At 36.7% G+C, this 20,635-nt stretch overlaps 1 protein-coding gene across 5 annotated transcripts in view; it reads left to right on the top strand.

Moving 5' to 3' along the window:
• Nucleotides 1–20,635, top strand: part of KCNT2 (potassium sodium-activated channel subfamily T member 2) — a 431,161-nt gene that overhangs the window by 370,272 nt on the left and 40,254 nt on the right. For all 5 annotated transcript variants that reach the window (XM_036919693.2, XM_036919691.2, XM_036919695.2 and 2 more), the window contains 2 exons: nt 16,371–16,472; nt 19,874–19,957. In XM_036919693.2, coding sequence (XP_036775588.2) covers nt 16,371–16,472; nt 19,874–19,957 — 186 coding nt within the window. The remainder of the gene's footprint in view (nt 1–16,370; nt 16,473–19,873; nt 19,958–20,635) is intronic.

The following is a 20,635-nucleotide window of genomic DNA, read 5'->3' as shown; positions in this document are numbered from 1 at the left end:
TTGTGAAATTTTTCATATACCTTTTAACTGATTGTATGTCTTTGGAGAAATCTCTATTTAAATCCTTCACCCATTTTTTAATTGGGTTGTTAAGCTTTTTTTATTGTCAAGTTGTTTGAGTTCCTCAATATATTTTAAAGGTTATCTTATTATCAGATATGTGGTTTTCAAAAATTTCCTTCTGTCATGTTCTTTTCCATTCTCTTGATTGTTTCCCTTGCTGTGAAGAACTGTTTTAGCTTGATATAGTCACACTCATCTATTTTTATTTTTGTTGACTGTGTTTTTGGAGTCATATCCATGAAGTCAATGCCAAAAACAATGTCCTGAAGTTTTCCCCTATGTTATCCTCTAGAAGTTTACCATTTCGTGTTTTACATTTAAGTCTTTAATTCATTTTTTTATTAAGGTATCATTAACATACACTCTTATGAAGATTTCACAAGAAAAATAGTGTGGTTATAATATTCATCCATATTATTGAGTACCCCCCCAAATACTCATTGCAGTCACTGCCCATCAGTGCTGTAAGATACCAAAGAGTCACTACCTGTCTTCTCTGTGCTGCAATGTCTTCCCTGTAACCTCCCCCACACCATGTGAAATAATCACAAGGCCCCTCAACCCCTTCTGCCTCCTCCCCCATCCTTCCCCACCCCTTCCCTTTAGTAACCACTAGTCCCTTCTTGTAGTCTGTGAGTCTGTTGCTATTTTATTCCTTCAGTTTTGCTTCCTTGTTATACTACACAAATAAGGGAAATCATTTGGTATTTGTCTTTCTGTGCTTGGCTTATTTCACTAAGCATAATACCCTCTAGCTCCATCCATGTTGTTGCAAATGGTAGGAATTGTTTCTTTCTTATGGTTAAATAATACTCCATTGTGTATATGTGCCACATCTTCTTTATCCATTCATCTACTGATGGACACTTAGGTTGCTTCCAAATCCTGACTATTGTAAATAGTGCTTCAATTATCATAGGGGGACATACGCCTTTTTGAATCTGAGAACTTGTTTGGGTAAATTCCTAGAAGTGAAATTACTGGGTCCAATGGTATTTTTATTTTTAGTTTTTTGAGGAACTTCCATAATGCTCTCGACAATGGTTGAACTAGTTTCTATTCCTACCAGCAGTGTAGGAGGGTGCCCCTTGCTCCACATCCTCACCTTTTAATTTGCATTTTCCTGATAATTAGTGATGTGGAGCATCTTTTCATGTGCCTGTTGGCCATCTGAACTTCTTCTTTAGAGAATTGCCTGTACATATCCTCTGTCCATTTTTTAATCGCATTATTTGCTTTTTGGATGTTGAAGCATATGAGTTCTTTATGTATTTTGGATGTTAACCCCTTGCTGGATATGTCATTTACAAACATGTTCTCCCATACGGTAGGATATTTTTTTGTTCTGCTGATTGTGTCCTTTGCTGTACAGAAGCTTTTAGTTTGATGTAATCCCATTTGTTCATTTTTGCTTTTGTTTCCCTTGCCCAAGGAGATGCGTTCAAGGAAAATTTGCTCATGTTTATATTCAATCAATTATTGCCTATGTTTTCTTCTAAGAGTTTTATGGTTTCATGACTTACATTCAGGTCTTTGATCCATTTTGAGTTTACTTTTATATATGGGGTTAGGCAATAATCCAGTTTAATTCTCTTGCATGTATCTGTATAGTTTTGCTGACACCAGTTGTTGAAGTGGCTGTCATTTTCCCATTCTATTTCCATGGCTCCTTTATTGTATATTAGTTGACGATATATGCTTTAGTTTATATCTGGACTCTCTTGTGTGTTCCTTTGGTCTATGGGTCTGTTCTTTTGCCAGTACCAAATTGTCTTGATTACTGTGGCTTTGTAGTAGAGCTTGAAGTTGGGAAGTGTAATTCCCCCAGCTTTATTCTTTCTTCTGAGGATTGCTTTGCCTATTCTGGATCTTTTGTGTTTCCATATGAATTTTAGAATTATTTTCTCTAGTTCATTGAAGAGTGCTGTCAGTATTTTGATAGGAATTGAACTGAATCTGTGGATTGCTTTAGGCAGGATGGCCATTTTGACAATATTAATTCTTGAAATTAATTTTAAAAATTCAATATTAATTATCCATGAGCATGTGATGTATTTCCATTTATTGGTGTCTTCTTTAATTGCTCTCATAAATGTCTTGTAGTTTTCAGGGTATAGGTCTTTCACTTCGTTGGGTTCATTCCTAGGTATTTTATTCTTTTTGATGCAATTGTGAATGGATTTGCCCTGATTTCTCTTTCTACTAGTTCATTGTTAATGTATGGGAATGCAACATATTTATGTGTATTAATTTTGTATCCTGGAATGTTGCTGAATTCAGATATTAAATCTAGTAGTTTCAGAGTGGATTCTTTAGGGTTTTTTTTTATGTACAATGTCATGTCTTCTCCAAACAGTGACAGTTTAACTTCTTCCCTGCCAATCTGGGTACCTTTAGTTTCTTTGTATTGTCTAATTGCTGGGGCTAGGAACAACAGAACTATGTTGAATAAAAGTGGGGAGAGTGGGCATCCTTCTCTTGTCCCTGATCTTAAAGCAAAAGCTTTCAGCTTTTCACTGTTAAGTATGATGTTGGTTGTTGGTTTTTCATATATGGCCTTTATTATGTTGAAGTATGTGCCCTCTATACTCATTTTGTTGAGAGTTTTATCATGAATAGAGGTTGATTTTTTTCTAATGATTTTTCAGCATCTATGGAGATTATCATTTGTCCTTCTTTTTGTTGATGTGGTGGATGATGTGCAGGATTTTCAAATAGTGTACCATCCTTGCCTCACTGGAATAAATCCTACTTGGTCACAGTGAACGATCTTTTTAATGTATTTTTGAATTTGGTTTGCTAATATTCTGTTGAGTATTTTTGCATCTATGTTCCGGAGGGATATTGGTCTGTAATTTTCTTTTTTTGTGATCTTTGCCTGGTTTTGGTATTAGAGTGATGCTGGCCTCATAGAGTGAGTTTGGAAGTATTTTCACTTCTACTTTTTGGAAAACTTTAAGGAGGATGGGTATTAGGTCCTCACCAAATGATAAAATTCAAACAGTGAAGTCATCCAGTCCAGGAATTTTGTTCTTCGGTAGTTTTTTTTTTAATAACCAATCCAATTTTGTTGCTGGTTATTGGTCTGTTCAGATTTTCTGTTTCTTCCTGGGTCTGCCTTGGAAGATTGTGTTTTTATAGAAAGTTGTCTATTTCTTCTAGGTTATTCAGTTTATTAGCATGTAATTTCTCATTGCGTTCTCTCATAATTCTTTGTATAGCTGTGGTGTCCACAGTGATTTTCCTTTTCTAATTTATGATTCTTTTTATGTGTGTCGACTCTTTTTTTCTTGAGAAGTCTGGTTAGGGTTTTATCTATTTGTTAGTTTTCTTGAAGAACCACCTTGTTCTTTCATTGATTCTTTCTATTTCTTTTTATTCTTCTTTATTTAATTTATTTGTGCTCTTATTTTTTTATGTCCCTCCTTCTGACTTTGGACATCATTTGTTCTTCTTTTAACAGTTTCAATTTTGAAATTAGACTGTTCATATGGGATTGTTCTCCTTTCCTGAGATAGGCCTGTATTACAATATACTTCACTCTTAGCATGGCCTTCACTGTGTCCCACAGATTTTTGGTGTTGAATTATTGTCATTGTCTCCACATATTGCTTGATCTCTGTTTTAATTTGGTCATTGATCCATTGATTATTTAGGAGCATGTTGTTAAGCCTCTGTGTTTTTGAACCTTTGGTTTTCTTTGTACAATTCATTTCTAGTTTTATATCTGTGATCTGAGAAGTTGGTTGGTAGAATTTCAATCTTTTCTAATTTTCTGATGCTCTTTTTTGTGGCCTAGTATGTGGTGTATTCTTTAAAATGTTTCATGTGCACTTGAGAAGAATGTATATCCTGTTGCTTTTGGGTGTAGAGTTCTATATATGTCTATTAGGTCCATCCGTTCTAGTGTGTTGTTCAGTGCCTCTGTGTCCTTACTTATTTTCTGTCTTGTTGATCTGTCCTTTGGAGTGAGTGGTGTGTTGAAGTCTCCTAAAATGAATGCATTACATTCTATTTCCTCCTTTAATTCTGTTAGTATTTGTTTCACATATGCTGGTGCTCCTGTGTTGGCTGCATATATATTTATAATGGTTATATCCTCTTGTTGGAAGGAGCCCTTTATCATTATGTAATGTCCTTCTTTATCTCTTGTTACTTTCTTTATTTTGAAGTCTATTTTGTCTGATGTTAGTATTGCAACACCTGCTTTTTTCTCTCTGTTGTTTGTATGAAATATCTTTCTCCAACCTTTGACTTTTAATCTGTGCATGTCTTTGGGGTTGAGGTGAGTCTCTTGTAAGCAGCATATAGATGGGTCTTGCTTTTTTATCCATTCTATTACTCTGTGTCTTTTGATTGGTGAATTCAGTCCATTTATATTTAGGGTGATTACTGAAAGATATGTACTTATTGCCATTGCAGACTTTAGATTTGAGGTTACCAAAGGTTCAAGGTTAGCTTGTTACCTCCTTACTGTCTGATTTCACTCGCTTATTGAGCTGTTATAAACACAGTCTTATGATTATTTCTTTCCCTTCTTTTTCATCCTCCTCCATTCTTCATATGTAGGGTGTTTTGTTCTGTGCTCTTTTTAGGAGTGCTCCCATCTAGAGCAGTCTCTCTAAGATACCCTGGAGAGGTGGTTTGTGGGAGGTAAATTCCATCAACTTTTGCTTGTCTGGGAATTGTTTAATCCCTCCTTCATATTTAAATGATATTCGTGCTGGATACAGTATTCTTGGTTCAAGGCCCTTCTGTTTCATTGCATTAAGTATATCATGCCATTCTCTTCTGGCCTGTAGGGTTTCTGTTGAGAAGTCTGATGATAGCCTGATGGGTTTTCCTTTGTATGTGACCTTTTTACTCTCTCTGGTTGCCTTTAATACTATGTCCCTGTCCTTGATCTTTGCCATTTTAATTATTATGTGTCTTGGTGTTGTCCTCTTTGGATCCCATCTCTCGGGAGTTCTGTGTGCCTCCGCAGCCTGAGCAACTATTTCCTCCCCCAGTTTGGGGAAGTTTTCAGCAATTATTTCTTCAAAGTCACTTTCTATCCCTTTTTCTCTCTCTTCTTCCTCTGGTACCCCTATAATGTGGATATTGTTACTTTTGGATTGGTCACACAGTTCTCTTAATATTGTTTCATTCCTGTAGATCCTTTTATCTCTCTCTGCATCAGCTTCTATGCGTTCCTCTTCTCTGGTTTCAATTCCATCAACGGCCTCTTGCATCTTATCCATTCTGCTTACAAATCCTCCCAGAGTTTGTTTCACTTCTGTAATCTCCCTCCAGACATCTGTAATCGCCCTCCAGACTTCATCCCTTAGCTCTTGCATATTTCTCTGCAGCTCTGTCAGCATGTTCATGATTTTTATTTTGAATTCTTTTTCAGGGAGACTGGTTAGGTCTGCCTCTGCAGATCCTTTCTCAGTTGTAACTGTCTTGTACTGGACCAGATTTTTTGCCTTTTCATATGATAGCAGTGGCTGTAGGCAGGTTGTGGTTGTGTCAGCTGGGAGAAGAATGTCCTTTGCTGTTTGCTGGATGCCTTGCCCTTCTCCGCTGCCTGTGACGGCTACCTGCACTCCTGGAGCAGCCCCCGGGTTAATCTCCTAAGCTGCTGTGGGCGGGGTGTCTGTCAGAGCAGCACAGAGCCCTGTGGGGAGTGGCAGGCATGCCAGGTGCGCTTCTCTATGCTAGCGGTGACCCTGCCGGGCAGCTGGGTGACAGCAGCGGCCTTTGGGTCTGGCGTGGGCAGCTGTGCATTGGGCTGGGATTCCAGTCGGCTCCTGGGAGCATGCCTGCTCCCTCTAGCTACACTGCAGGTGCGCACAGGGCTCTTCCGTGCAGGCTTCTACCAGGCTCTGGCTTCACTGTCACCAGTGCATGCAAGCCACGCCTGGGCTGTTTGGTTGCACCGCTGCTGGCTAGCACAAGCCTCTCCTGTGGTGCACGGATCTCCTCTCAGTTCCTTCTGGTGCTGCTGTCCCTGGCATGTGCTGCCACTCTCCTGCTACTGGGCCCATGTGTCTGGGTCTGTGCCAGTTGGAGGAATGACTGGCAGGCTGCCTAGTGCTGTGAGAGGCTTCAGAGCTGCACTGCCTCTGTTTAGGGCGCCTATGTTTCCCCAGTATTCCCAGCTGCTGGGACAACTTCGTCCGGCTATGGGGTCCCTGTCTCTTTAAGACTTGCAGAAAGCACTCACTTTTCTTTTTTCTCAGGAGTGCCGGTTGTGGGGACCTGCCCACAGGTTTTGCTTTTCCGTTTCTCTAATATCCAGCACCCCGTGCACCTTGTGTCTGCATTCCAGGTGCAGATTTCTAGAGCTGGTTGTTTAGCAGTCCTGGGCTTTCACTCACTCCCTGTTCTGACTCCTTTCTTCCCACCGGGTTCTGGGGTTGGGGGGCATTCGGGTCCCACCTGGCCACGGCTTGTATCTTACCCCCTTCGTGTGATGCTGAGTTCTCACAGATGTAGATGTATCCTGGCTGTTGTACTGAATCCACTGGTGTCTCTTTTAGGAATAGTTGTATTTATTGTATTTTCATAAATATGTTTTGGGGAGGAGATTTCCTCTGAACTACTCACGCCACCATCTTCCTGTGATCCAGGAATTATATGTTTGTACAATAAATATTCATAGGAATATCTATTACTGTATTGTGTAAAATGCAACAGTCAAAAGAAATGCCAAAGAAGACAGCTGTTTATAACATATTCATAGCCTTCCTTTACGTCTTCCAATTTCAATTAAAACCAAAGTAAGAAGAGAGACCTCTTGAGTGAACCTCAAATTGTTTGCTTCTTGCTTCCTGCATAAGACAGTATAAGAATTAAACTTTTAAATAAATTTTGATGTATGCAACTAGTATAGGTAGAATAAGTTTATTCATTTGTTCAATAAAATGGCAAGGATCATCTGTGTTCTAGGCAGTGGTAGGCATTGTTTATGTTACAGAAAGCAAAAACATGGCTTCTGCTCTTCTGGAACTTCTGGTCAAGCTCATACAGACAACTAACAAATAAAAAAATGAACAAGGAATTGTAGACCTCAGTAGAACTATAAGTGTCATAACAAGGCTATATCCAAAATTACCTGGGGAAGGCCTACTTTAAATAAGGTGATAAAGTTATCTTTCGATAGGTAATACCTAGCTTCAATGAAACACTAGATCAGTCCAGTAAGAGCTTGGGAAGTAGTATAACATGAAGAAAGAAAGCAAAATGAAATTCATAATATGATGTATAATGACATATTCAAATAATTAATTGATAGAAAAGTATTTATTAATTGTTTACTACATATAATGCTTGTAGATGTTTTATCTGGTGTAATTATTATGATCATGATGGGATGAAAGCACCATATATCCTGTCTTACAAGTAGTGAAACTGAGGAATGGAGTGTGTACGTAACTTGTACAAGGTCATCCAAGTAGTACAGGACCACACTTGACTCAGATCCTGTGTGTGTTTATCGAGAGTCCAAGCTCTAATTCACTGTACGTTATACTCTGTTGGGTCTGTATTTTTAACAGTTGGACTTTTCCATTAACCTTGAAACTCAAGTCTAACTCTTAATGTGAGACACTCTTCTTCCACATTTCTTTTTTTAAAGAAAGGTGCCTTTGTCCAACCAGTTTTCCAGAACTTTGGATATCGTCTTCATCTTCCCTACTTTACTACTAAAATCAGTAAAATTTCTCTCAAATGAACTGTATAATGTCTAAATATATTTGAAGATCTGTCTGCAAATACAATAGTAGAGAATATCTTAATAGAATTACTGTATTAACATCCTGTTTATCTTGCTCAGGTTCCCCATGTCACCTCCCCATTCCCGGTGCACTTTCCATATTGTCATTAGAGTGAAAACTCTAAAAATATGATCCTATCAGTCCTCTTTAAAAACACTTGATTTTTCCCTCAGTGCACTTAAAGATGAAATTAAAAGTTCTTCACATGGATTCAAGGAAGGAATCATATAACCCATTTTTGTGGGAGGGTTCCAATACATACCATTGTTTTCCAGTGGTTCTTAGTAGGACCTCTTTCCTCTGCAGCATCCTGGGAGTTCAGGGCCCCGTGTACGGTCACCGGACATCGCTGACCTCTCCATGTCGCCCACCCACAGAGCTGCTCATGCTTCCTCAAGTCCTCCGAGTTCCTGTTTCTCACTTCCAGATTCTCGCTTATAGTGGACCTTGTCTTAGTTTTCTATTTATCACTAGCCCTCTTCAAATTTACTGAGTAATTTCTAATCATATTTTAGGTCACAATATAAAATCACTTCTAATTCAGCCTCGTGACTTTTCTACCAAAAGACAAAGCTGAATGACCTTCCTGCATGCTTCTACATCATCTCTCCTTATATGGCACACATTCACTCTGGATTGTTATTTTTACCACTCACATTTCTGTGAGCTCCTGAAAGCGAAGAAAGTATCCATCTTTGTTTACTAGCACTCGGCACATATTCAACACATAATGATTCTGTATTAATGGTATTTTTCCATACGGGAACTCTGTATACTTCACATTGAGGATAATGCCCTACACAGAGTACACTCGCAATACATATTTGTTAAATGACTGATTTAATAAGCAAATGAATGAGTTAGTGCTTGGTTGGAACCTTTAATAATGAATGGACTCAATTATAGTGTTTTTATTATAAAATTATACTTACTGATAGGATCCAGACATGTGGAGATACGAAGAGAGTTCATTTCCTACAGGGTAGACACTGAAGGTAAAAGAACTTCTGTATTTAGAAAGTATACTGTATGAACTGGGGATGTAGTTGCACTGAAGAACTTTTTTAAAGCATATGCGCTGTGTAATGTAATTAAGCTGAAGTATGTGAATGTAGATTTCTAGTAAAAATCATTTGAAGTATTCTTTAAACGTTAAAGTTAGAGGGCAATTCACTGGATTTAAGAAATGCATACTCACCATCGGTAAATCATGGGCAAGGAAAATCTGAGTGAAAGAACCACTATATGCCAAAGATCACACTGCCTCTGACCCATTGGTCTTGTCATTGACTGAAGTTCATTGTCAGGGCATTCTTAGGACAAGCTCTTTTGATGAATAAATGTTGCTTTTTCACAAAAGTCCTGCCTCTGTGTTCTCCAGGCATGTCCAATGAAGTCTGAATTGTAGAATAAACTGAACTTGGATTTATAAACAAAAAGTGACATTATCAGAATTGTTAGTAAGAATAATTAACAGTATCACATTGGATGACTTGAAGTAACAAAAGACTTGAAGCTGGAAAAATAATAGGAGATTTAGACTCTAACAATGTTTTAGCAATATAATGTAGAAGAGGGAATAATTGTAAGATAACTTTAAGGATAAATGGTGGAAATTAGAAATTTGATGAATGGACTGGTGGGAGAGATGAGGGTGGTGGTCTGAGATTCTCTGCTAGACTAATTAGTAGCTTTGACTCTGACCAGTTAGAATATTGTTCCTGATGAAAAATTCATTTTATACAGCATAAGTTTAGAGAAAGTTACTCAGGTTGCTACTCATAACTGGAGTTTGGAAAAGTTGTGAAAGCTGACATAAGGGTTTAGAAGTCTGAAGGTGAAATATTTAAAGTGCAAAGAGTAGACGGTTCATATTGAAAGAGTAGAGAGAGTGCTAAAGTTGGGATCATGTTCTAAATTACGATTTTTCTCAGTATTCCTCCTACTTGATTTTTGAAGTGTTTGATACCACGTTTTCCTCCACATGTTGAAATCCCCAGCTCCTCTGGGTCTCCGTCTGTGCCTGCCGTCAGGTGCCTTCTCCTGCCTCCTCCCCACCACACACAGGTGTCACCATTGGAAAACTTTCCAATGCTTATCATCACCATCACCAAATCATCAATACTCCCTGGGTGTAATTATGAACAAATTAATTCCGCATCTAGTTCAATGGCAGCTAAGTCTGGCATCAAAGAAAAACAAGAACCAAAAATTGATTTAAAAAATTAAGGGATGAGAAAAGTGAAGAATCATTAAAGTATATCACAAAGCATGGCCCATGCCCCTTGTTAGCAAGAGGAGTACGCAATGAAGAGATAAAATGTTCCTTGCTTAGACGATCCCAACCAAATAATAGAAGTCAGCCATCAAAGCCGGAAAAGAAGACTATGGATAAGCAATATGCAATCTCCAACAATCTTGCTGTTTTCCATTTTTCCCCATAACAGATTCTGGACCTCAAGTGTCTTAGCACATTACTCTGGCTATTTGCTTTAACTTGGGTATAAGATACCTTGGCTTTCCAGGATTCTTGCCCCATCTTAAGAACTGGATTTGGCCCCAAATTTATAGGAAAGTCTATAAGAAGCTAATTACAGTCATCTCCAAACCTATATGGACTGTCAAATTAAACATTGTTGACACCTAAGATAACAAATTAGAGAATATATTAAGATGTAATGGACATAGACAAAAAAATAGGGTACCACTTGCCCATCCTTCTTTTACCTTCTCCCTAAATCTCAAAGATATTCCTGTAGTCTGGAAAGCATTCTCAACCAGATAGACAAATAGATGTGGGGGAATAACTCTTCTTGCTCTTTGGAAGGGCTGATATTGAACCTGTACCTCATCTGTTCATCCAGGGGAAGCCCAGGGGTCAAGTCCCTCTCATGCCACCATTACAGCAAACATCAGCAGTAAACCCCATTCATCTCTAAAACTCACTCCTTGAATAAAACTCCCTCACCCACTCTCATAAAATAGGGACAGGGAGGCTTCCCTTCCTTTAAGATCCCCCAGATTTGCTACATCGGTAAGAAGAGATAATGTGTATTGCCTCAAAGAGTAAGGGCTGACTTTTTAAATTTACTTAGTATAGATGTTTCCTAGGAAAGGAAAATTGGCAACAAATGAAACCAGCATTTTTCAGACCACGATTTGTCAAATACAAGATTAACCTACATTCTTAGACACTCTTACACAAACATTTGCACTTATGTATTAATTCATTAAGGGACAATAATAGCAACAGAATTCTTCCAAATAAACCCCCGTATACCAGAACAGACACACACACACACACACACACACACACACACACACAATTTCTTTTCTCCCTTTTTTTTCTTTTTGCCATTTACAGAAGCATAGCTGCAGGTTGGAGATTGGTGTGGCTGGCACAACTTAAAAGGCGTATTTAGAAAATGAAAACTTAGATAATGGAAAGCTAAATACCACTGGATGTGATGACTTCTTCCTATTATTTTTTGCATTCACAGATGGAATATTCAAATGCAGATATAAGAGTTGTGATGCACTATGTGACTTTTGTTTTTATAATTTGATTAAATGATTTTATTTTTTATTCCTTTTATTATATCACATTAAAGCCTTTTCATAAAATGTAAAATGTAAATAAATGTTTAATGAATCAAAGATTAACCTTTCTTAACTATTGGGTATTTAAATTGATTAAGAAAACCTGGTTATGTAAATTAAAAGGAAACAATATGCATTTTTTTCATTGAAGTATAGTTGGTTTACAATATTATATGGGTTTCAAGTATCAACATAGTGGTTGAATAGTTAAACACATTATTAAATGCAATTACTATCTGTCAACATAAAAAGATGTTATAGAACCATTGGCTATATTCTCCATGCTATACTACCATCCCCATCACCAACCTATATTATCACTGGGATTTGTGTGCCCCATTATCCCCCTCACCTTCCCACCCATCCACCCACCCACCCACCACAAGCCTTCCCTGATGGTAACCACCGTGCAATTCTGTGTCTATGAGTCTACTGCTATTCTGTTCATTTTGTTTTACCTTGTTTTTAGATTCCACAAATAGGTGAAATCACTTGGTATTTGTCTTTCTCTACCTGGATTACCTCACTTAGCATAATACACACTAGGTTCATCCATTTTGTTGCAAATGGCAAGATTTCTTCTTTTATTATGGCTGAATAATATCCCAGTGGGTATCTTTTCCACATCTTGTTTATCCATTCATCTGTTGATGGACACTTCGGTTGCTTCCATATCTTGGCTATTACAAATAATGTGGCAGTAAACACAGGGGTGCATGTATCTTTTCAAAACAGGGATTTTGTTTTCTTTGAATAAATTCTTAGAAATGGGATTACTGAGTCATATGGTATTTCTATTTTTAGTTTTCTAAGGAAATGCCATACTGCTTTCCATAGTGGCTGCACCAATTCACATTCCCACCAACAGTCTATATGTTTCTCTTCCCTCTGCATCCTCTCCAACACTTGTTATTTCTTGGCTTTTGGAGAGCGGCCATTCTAACTGGTGTGAGGTGATATCTCACTGTGGTTTTGATTTGCATTTATCTGTTGATTAGTGATGTGAAGCATGTTTTTCTAGACCTGTTGGCCATCTGTACGTCTGTTTGGAAAAATGGCTGTTCAGGTCCTCTGCCCTTTTTTAATTGGACTGTTTGGATTTTTTGATGTTGAGTCATATGAGTTCTTTATATATTTTGGATGTTAACCCCTTATCAGAAAAATCACTTATTAATATATTCTCCCATACTGCAGGTTGCCTTTTGGTTCTATTGATGGTATCCTTCGCTGCACAATATGGCTGCACATAACTAAAACAACAATTTAGTATGATGTCTGACTTCTTCATTTTAGCTTTTGTTTCTGTTGCCCGGGGAAATGTGTCCCAAAAAATTTGCTCATACTTATGTTCAAGAGATTTTTGCCTGTTTTCTTCTAAGAGTTTTATGGTTTCAAGTCTTACATTCAGGTCTTTAATCCATTTTGAGTTACTCTTATGTATAGGGATAGACAGAAATCCAGTGTTATTCTCTTGTGTATAGCTGACCAGTTTTCCCAACACTATGTGTTGAAGAGACTGTATTTTCCCCAGTGTATATTCATGTCTTTAATTGAGCGTATATGTGTGGTTTATATCTGGGCACTATATTCCATTCCACTGATCTGTGGGTCTGTTCTTGTGCCAATACCATACTGATTTGAATACTAGCTTTGTAGTATAGCTTTAAGTCAGGGAGTGTAATAGCCCCAGCTTTGTTCTTCTTTTTCAGGATTGCTTTAGCTATTTGGGGTCTTTTGTGATTCCATATGAATTTTAGGATTATTTGTTTTAGTTCATTGATAAATGCCATTGGTATTTTGATAGGGATTTTATTGAATAATAGTATTCAAAATGGCAGGATGGCCATTTTGACAATAATCTTCCATCCACGAGGATGTGATAGATTTCCATTATTTTTGTCTTCTCTAATTTGTCTCCTCATTGTCTTATAGCTTTCAGAGGTCTTTACCTCCTTGATTAGGTTTATTCCTAGGTATTTATTCTTTTTGATGCAATTGTAAACAGAGTTGTTTCCCCAGTTTCTCTTTCTGCCATATCATTGCTAGTATATGGAAACTCAACAGATTTCTGTGTATTAATTTTGTAACCCTCAACTTTGCTGAATCCTGTTATTAGTTGCAATAGGATTTTGGTTGAGTCTTTAGGGCTTATATGTAGTATCATGTCATCTGCAAGTAGTGACAGTTTCACTTTTTCCTCATTAATTTGGATATCTTTTATTTCTTTATCTTGTCTGACTGCTGAGGCTAGGATTTCCAGTACTTTGTTGAGTAAAAGTGATGAGAGTGGACATCCTAATCTTGTTTCTGATTTTAGAGAGAAATCCTTCAGCTTTTCACCATAGAATATGATGTTAGCTGTGGGTTATGACCTTTATCATGCTGAGGTTTGTTCCCTCTATACCCATTTTGTTGAGAGGTTTTACCATGAGGAGAAGCTGAATTTTTCAGATGCTTTCTCAACATCTATTGAGATGATCGTATGGTTTTTCTCCTGCTTTTTGTTAATCTGGTGTATCATAATGATTGATTTATGAATATTGCACCATCATTGAATACCTGGAATTAATCCCACTTGGTCAAGATAGATGATCCTTTTGATGTATTTTTGAATTTGGTTTGCTAATATGCTGTTAAAGATTTTTGTATCTATGTTTATTAGGGATATTGTTCTATAATTTACTTGCTTTTTTGTACACTGTCTTCGGTTTTCATATAAGAGTGCTGCTGGCTTCATAGAAGGAGTTTGGAAGTATTCCTTCCTCTCCTTTTTGGAATGCTTTAAGAAGGATGTATAATAACCCTTCAAATCTTCAGTAAAATTCAGCTGTGAAGCCATCGGATCCTTGACTTTTGTATGTTGGGAATTTTTTTATTACCAATTCAATTTTGTTACTGGTAACTGGTTTGTCCAGATTTTGTGTTTCTTCCTGGGTCAGTCTTGGAAGGTTATACTTTTCTAGGAACTTGTGCATTTCCTCTACATTGTCCAATTTATTGTCATAATTTTTCATAGAATTCTCTAATAATTCTTTGTATGGCTATGGTGTCAGCTGTAACTATTCCTTTTTCATTAGTGATTCCTTTGTTTGTGTGTTCTTTTTTTTCTTGATAAATCTGGACAGGGGCTTGTCTATTTCATTTATCTTTCAAAGAATCAGCTCTTGGCTCCATTGACTTTTTTCTATTGTTTTATTATTTTCTGTATTATTTATTTCTCCTCTGATTTTTATTATGTCCCTCCTATTAACTTTTGGTTTCATTTTTTCTTTTTCTGGTTTTTCTCAGTTGTGAGTTTAAACTGTTTATTTGTGTTTTTATTGTTTCTTGAGGTAGGCCTGTATTGCTATGTACTTCCTTCTTTGAACCACTTTCGCAGCATCCCTTATATATTGAAGTGTTGTGTTTTTGTTTCCATTTGTCTCCATGTATTGCTTGATTTCTTCTTTGATTTGTTCATTGATCCACATTTACTTAGAAGCATGTTGTTTAGCCTCCATGTGTTTGTGGGGGTTTTGTTCTTTCTGAAATCATCAATTCTTTTCCACATGTCAGTGAGCCGTACTTATCACTGTTACTTTGAAAACTTCATCAAGAAGATTGGTGATCTCTGTTTCACTTAGCCCTCTTCCTGGTATCTCCTGTTCTTTCATTTAGAACATATTCTCTGCCTCCTCATTTTGTCTGATTTCTGTGTTCCTTTCTGTGTATTAAATAGATCTGTGTGCCTTCTTGTCTAGAGAGCCATAGCTTTATGAAGGCGTTCTGAGGTGCCCCAAAGCTCAAGACTCTTTGCTCACCTGTGCCTGGTTTTCCTTAGTAGTGGAGACAGAGTTGCTGTTGGTGGGCTGTGGTAGGGGCCACCTTTCTCACTTTCTGCCAGAAGTGGCTGATCTTGGTCAACAATAGTTGACTGTTTACCTTGGTGGGCCCTTTGTGAGTTGTGTGCAGGTGCTTCTTCAGGGGTCATTGTGGACAGGGCTGCCCTCTGCCTGTTGTGAATTAATGGCAGAGCTACTGTGCTGTTAGGGATGGTGGGGCAGGTCACCACTGGGAAAGAAGGAGCATTTGGACCTGGCTTCTGCAGGCACCTTGGCAGTTGGGCTGAGAGAGAGCCAGGTCCAAAATTTTGGCTGATGCTGGGCTGAGTGTACTATGTGGGTGGGAGAACAGGAAGTGCCTCTGGGCTGAGACATTAGTTGAAGGAATGGAGCATTTGGGACCAGCTTCTGTGAGTGCCCACCTAGTTGGGCTGCAGGAGGGCTGGGGAAGAGTTATTCACCTGCCCTTCTCCTGTTGAGAGAGCTCTATCCAAACAACACCTGGCCTTCTGCCATCCTTTCCATGGCCCTAAATCATTCTACAGCTTTCTTGTTAGGTCTTAGCAGGACTGACAGTGCATGCCTGTCTTCCATAAGCAGTAGGAGTCTCAGCGTCCCAGAGTGCTCTGACTCTCCCTGGTGTCCAACCCCATAAATCACCAAGCCCATTGCAATGTGGATTGTGTTTGCAGAACAGATTTCCAGGGCCAGATGTACAGAGTTCCTGAGTGCTTATCACCTCGCTACTTCGTTCCCCTCCCTCCTTGCTTGTGGGCTGGGATCAGGGAAGGGCAAGCTTGATTGAATGTGGCTCTGCCACTTTATCGTCCTCTGTATGGTCTTCTTTTCTTCCCCAGGTGTAGATGGTCTGCTCTGCAGTCTTCAGGTCATTTGCTGTAGTTGCTTGTTTGGTGCATATGTGCAGGAGGTTTCCACCTTGCCTTCCTACTCTACCGTCTTTTCTCAAGCTCTCCCTTAAACATACAATTTTAAGTGAAGTAATGACACATTTTTAGATATGAACCATATAATGAATGTATTTTCATTACATATATATCACAATTTAACTAAGCAGATAAGTGTAAAATACAGAATGCTCATAAATTTTTCTATGTCAAATCTTGAACAGAAAGAACGAGAAAGAGGTTCTAATTTGGCCTTTATGTTTCGACTGCCTTTTGCGGCTGGGAGGGTGTTTAGCATCAGTATGTTGGATACACTTCTATATCAGGTATGAGATATTTATTTTTATCTCTCAAAAATTATTTTTAAATATATTTTATAGAATAAATAATAATTGAGTATTTCTCATGGAGCTGTTAACTTAAAATTGGCCCTGGAAAAAATTCAATATTTTATTTAATGTGTTTGATGACATAAATAAGTCCATGAAACATTTTGTAAGAAAAAAATTATTTTTCAGATTAATCTATGAAATAATATTTAACATTCTTTAGTCCCAGTGTCCTACAGCATTTATTATGACATTTGAATACATTTTGCATATTACTCTAAGTATATTGCTAGACTAAAAAACAAAAGCCAAGAAAAAAAATTACTAGGTTAAAAAAAAGACAGCATTGTGTATAATAAATATTTTTCCAAAGTAAGATAAAAACTGATGTGAATAAACTGATAAACCAAGGACATTTTAAACATTTGCTAATTATTGCCTACATTATATAAACATAAAAAAGATTTTACAACTAAGAACCATTTAGTTTGTTCCTGAATGCCCAAGTTAACACTGTCATCTTATCATAGCTAAGATATTCAGAGAAATGCTATTTACACAAATGTATTTTAACCTTTTTTTACTCTGTCAGAAATAACAGCAGCAGTGCTTCATATTCTTTGATTCAAATAATAAGACCATTTCTAAATATTTCCACTTCATTAAGACACAGATGATATTCATAGAGCTTTAAATTGTTCAATAACTTTAGTGTCAAATAAGCATTCAAACGTTTTGTTATGATTGTACTCTTTTTGATTATGTATTCATGTACCATTTTCTATACTGTTTGCCTAATTAAACTAATTCAAATATAGTTAAAGCTTTTCTAGTGGCCTTTGGCTTAATCATGCTCATAAGCACGCCTCTAGCAATGTTGCTAGCTGTCTGCTTGTTCCAGATGAGAGCAGAACAAACACTGTGAAGGAGAACAAACACGGCTACCTGCATGAAGGTTCCAGAACATTCTGGGCATTCTGGGAGGCAGGGCTTCCAGCTGCTACCCCAGAAATCATTACTACAGGCTCTTACCTCCGATCTCCTAAAGAGGAGAAAGGAGTGAAGGGATTGTGTGAAGAGTATTGTTGAAACTGAGGAATTTATATCAATAGCTGTCAAATGCTTATGCCATTATGTACCAGTGTTTTCAGAATTTTTAGCCATACTATCTTATATTAAATAAAATCTCATGTGAAAGTCTAATGTATAAGGTGAATAGAAGGAAAACTGAGAAGTGGAAAGCAATAGGTAATTTTTCTGTTCATTGACTCACCCTTTTTGATTTAGAGATCTGCAAAGTTGTATATTTTCTGAAGCCACTACAAAAAGAATGAACTAGAACAATAATTTTCCAACTAGTAACTGCTATTTAACTTTCCTGAGAGCAAATGAGATATTTTAATGGTCCAATTTTCAGAAATAAACAGTACTTTGCATGGGTTAAAATAAGATATTAGAAATTATTTGCATAAATCTTAAATTATGTAAGAGTATTCTCTATTCTTAAAATATACTGAACACCATCTCTTTGTTTGTTTAATGATTTAAGCCCATTTTCTTGAAGCTAAATGTTTATATTATGTATTCAAGAACTACTGATTGCAATTGTGTAGTGCTGTACTATTACTATAATTCTATTTTAGACATTATTCAATTTGTTTCCCCAAAGAAAACTGTGATATAAGCAGTATAATCCATCGTAATATATAGATGAGCCATAAGGGACCAGAGATAAACTCTCTGGTGATTAATGTGAACCCCCATCTCCATGCCATGTGTGCCTCATTAGGTCCCTCCCAGTCCCATCTCTGTGATAAATGATCCCATACTTGGTACTTTTTTTAAAAGTACCATAAGAAAAAAAGCTGGAATGCTGGTGTCCTTTGTTATATCTTCTCAATAGACTCTTTTCTCCTTCCCACTAGAAACACAGACCACTTTTATATTTTTAATAATTATATTAATTCCCATCTTTGTAGAGCTGGAAGCCAATTATTAAAAAGTAAGTATTATCTAAAATAAAATTAAATTGATATTAAGTGAAACAAAATAATTATTCTGTGTTTGAATAATGTGAGCTTTAATGCACAAATAATGTGATAACTGGTGGGGCTGTCCCCATCTTTTCGGCTCACTCCTGATCCTTGTCTGCACATGATGAAGTCATAGGACAAATGACCTCTGAACAAGAAATGAATTAGTGACAAATATGGTAAAAAAAATTAGCTATATTACCACATCTGACTCTCAAACAATTCATAATACTCATTTGTCAAATCTTCAGCTTACTTTCTTTCTCTTCTATGAGTACTTTCTATTTTTCATTTACATTAGTTTTAAGTGCCTGAGAATTTGTTTTAAAATTTTCCTTCTGTAGTACACACTGATTTACAAATAAATTTGAACAGTGCATGTCACAACTCTTCATGAACCTCAAGAAATTCATGTCCGAACTACTAGGAGACTAACACACCTTAGAAACCAAACGCCATTTCTTTGGCCTGAAAACAGGGAGTGGTTGTATTTCTGTATGTTCTTTAGTTTTCTGATACTAGCTGTTGGTAAAATAAATGGGTAATCAACACAGTAATCTAGTAGGTTTATTTAAAAGGCATAACCTTTTGAAAGATTTTGCAATGAAAATGAAGTAGATGGTTATTTAAAATTTTCACTCAAAATTTTTTTTTTATTAAGGTAACATTGATATACAATCTTACTAAGGTTTCACATGAACAACACTGTGGTTAGCACATTCACCCATATTGTCAAGTCCCGACCATATACCCCATCACAGTCACTGTCCATCAGTGTAGCAAGATGTTATAAAGTCACTATAAAAGTTTCACTTTTTAACATTTGAAGATGAAAGTCAAGGCCGTCATTTCATTCAATTTACTCAATAATTGTTTATATATAGTGAAATGTGCTTGTATTGGTTGAAAATTTTTCTTTTCACTTAGTGCTAAAAATAAATTGAAAAAATTGGAAGGTTCATTAATACTCTATTGAGTAGTGTTCTAGCAACAAATCAAAATATATGTTAGCACATAAAATAGTCTGATAGAGATATTTGATACTAAATTTGTTCTATTAGTGAAGAGTTGAAATATAATTGCAAATTTTAGTTTTTTAAAGTTTTTTGATAATTCCCTTATTTCAGCTCCTAGCTTTTTTGTTGTTAAAGAGTTCAGATGTTTTTATCATATCTAATAACATGCATAAAATTTAAGCATATCAGGATATTTTAGAGAATAATTATTAGCCATGTTTCCTTATGGACAGTTTAACTATAGTGTGTTAAGGACACTGATAAGACAGATTTTTGTTTCCTTATGTAGCCTTTAAGGATGTGTTATGAGAAGTAACCTTTTAGAAATCAATTTTTTTTTATGTTGCAGTCATTTGTAAAGGATTATATGATTTCTATCACCAGACTTCTGTTGGGATTGGACACCACACCAGGATCAGGGTTTCTTTGTTCTGTAAGTTAATCTCTGGAATATAAAATTGTTCTCATAGACCATTTTGAAATCCATCTATAATGTACTTTGCCTGACTCTCCCATGTCACTTTTTTTCTAATAACTACTCAAAGAATAACGTTATGGTTTTTTAATTCCTTAAAAATTTTCAGGGAAAACATTATCTTAAATTAATAATCATGAAAATAGTCATTCTATGTGAAATTCAGAACAAGTGTTTTTTTCTAGCTGGCATTTGAGACTGATGGCTTCTGACACAAGATGTCATGCTGCAGGGAAAACACTGATCATGCTGTTTGGCTCCTCTTTTGTGAATAGAAATGCCATGTCAGAGTGATTTAATGAAGTGACTTGTTAACAATTCAGATTTATGATTAGCAGAGTATTTATGCCTCCTAGTTGTGAGCTCTGTGTTCACCTGCTACACATCTTTATCACTCTGAGTACTATTGCACTTGGATAGACAACTCCTTTTTGTGCTGGAGTGTTCTTCTCATGTTCATATTTTTTAATATTGGCAGACCTGTTCACTAAATACTGGTAGCAGCCTCTAACATATTAAAAAGTCTCCACATGTTTTCCTACATCTTTCAATTACCAGAGACTGTTGACCACTAATGTTGAGCTAATACATTATCATGCTGCCATAATGTGAGTAGTTGCTTTTCTTAAGTTTGGG

The sequence above is a fragment of the Manis pentadactyla genome, chromosome 19 (assembly GCF_030020395.1).
Source record: "Manis pentadactyla isolate mManPen7 chromosome 19, mManPen7.hap1, whole genome shotgun sequence".
NCBI lineage: Eukaryota > Metazoa > Chordata > Mammalia > Pholidota > Manidae > Manis > Manis pentadactyla.
This window is presented reverse-complemented; position numbering and strand designations above follow the sequence as displayed.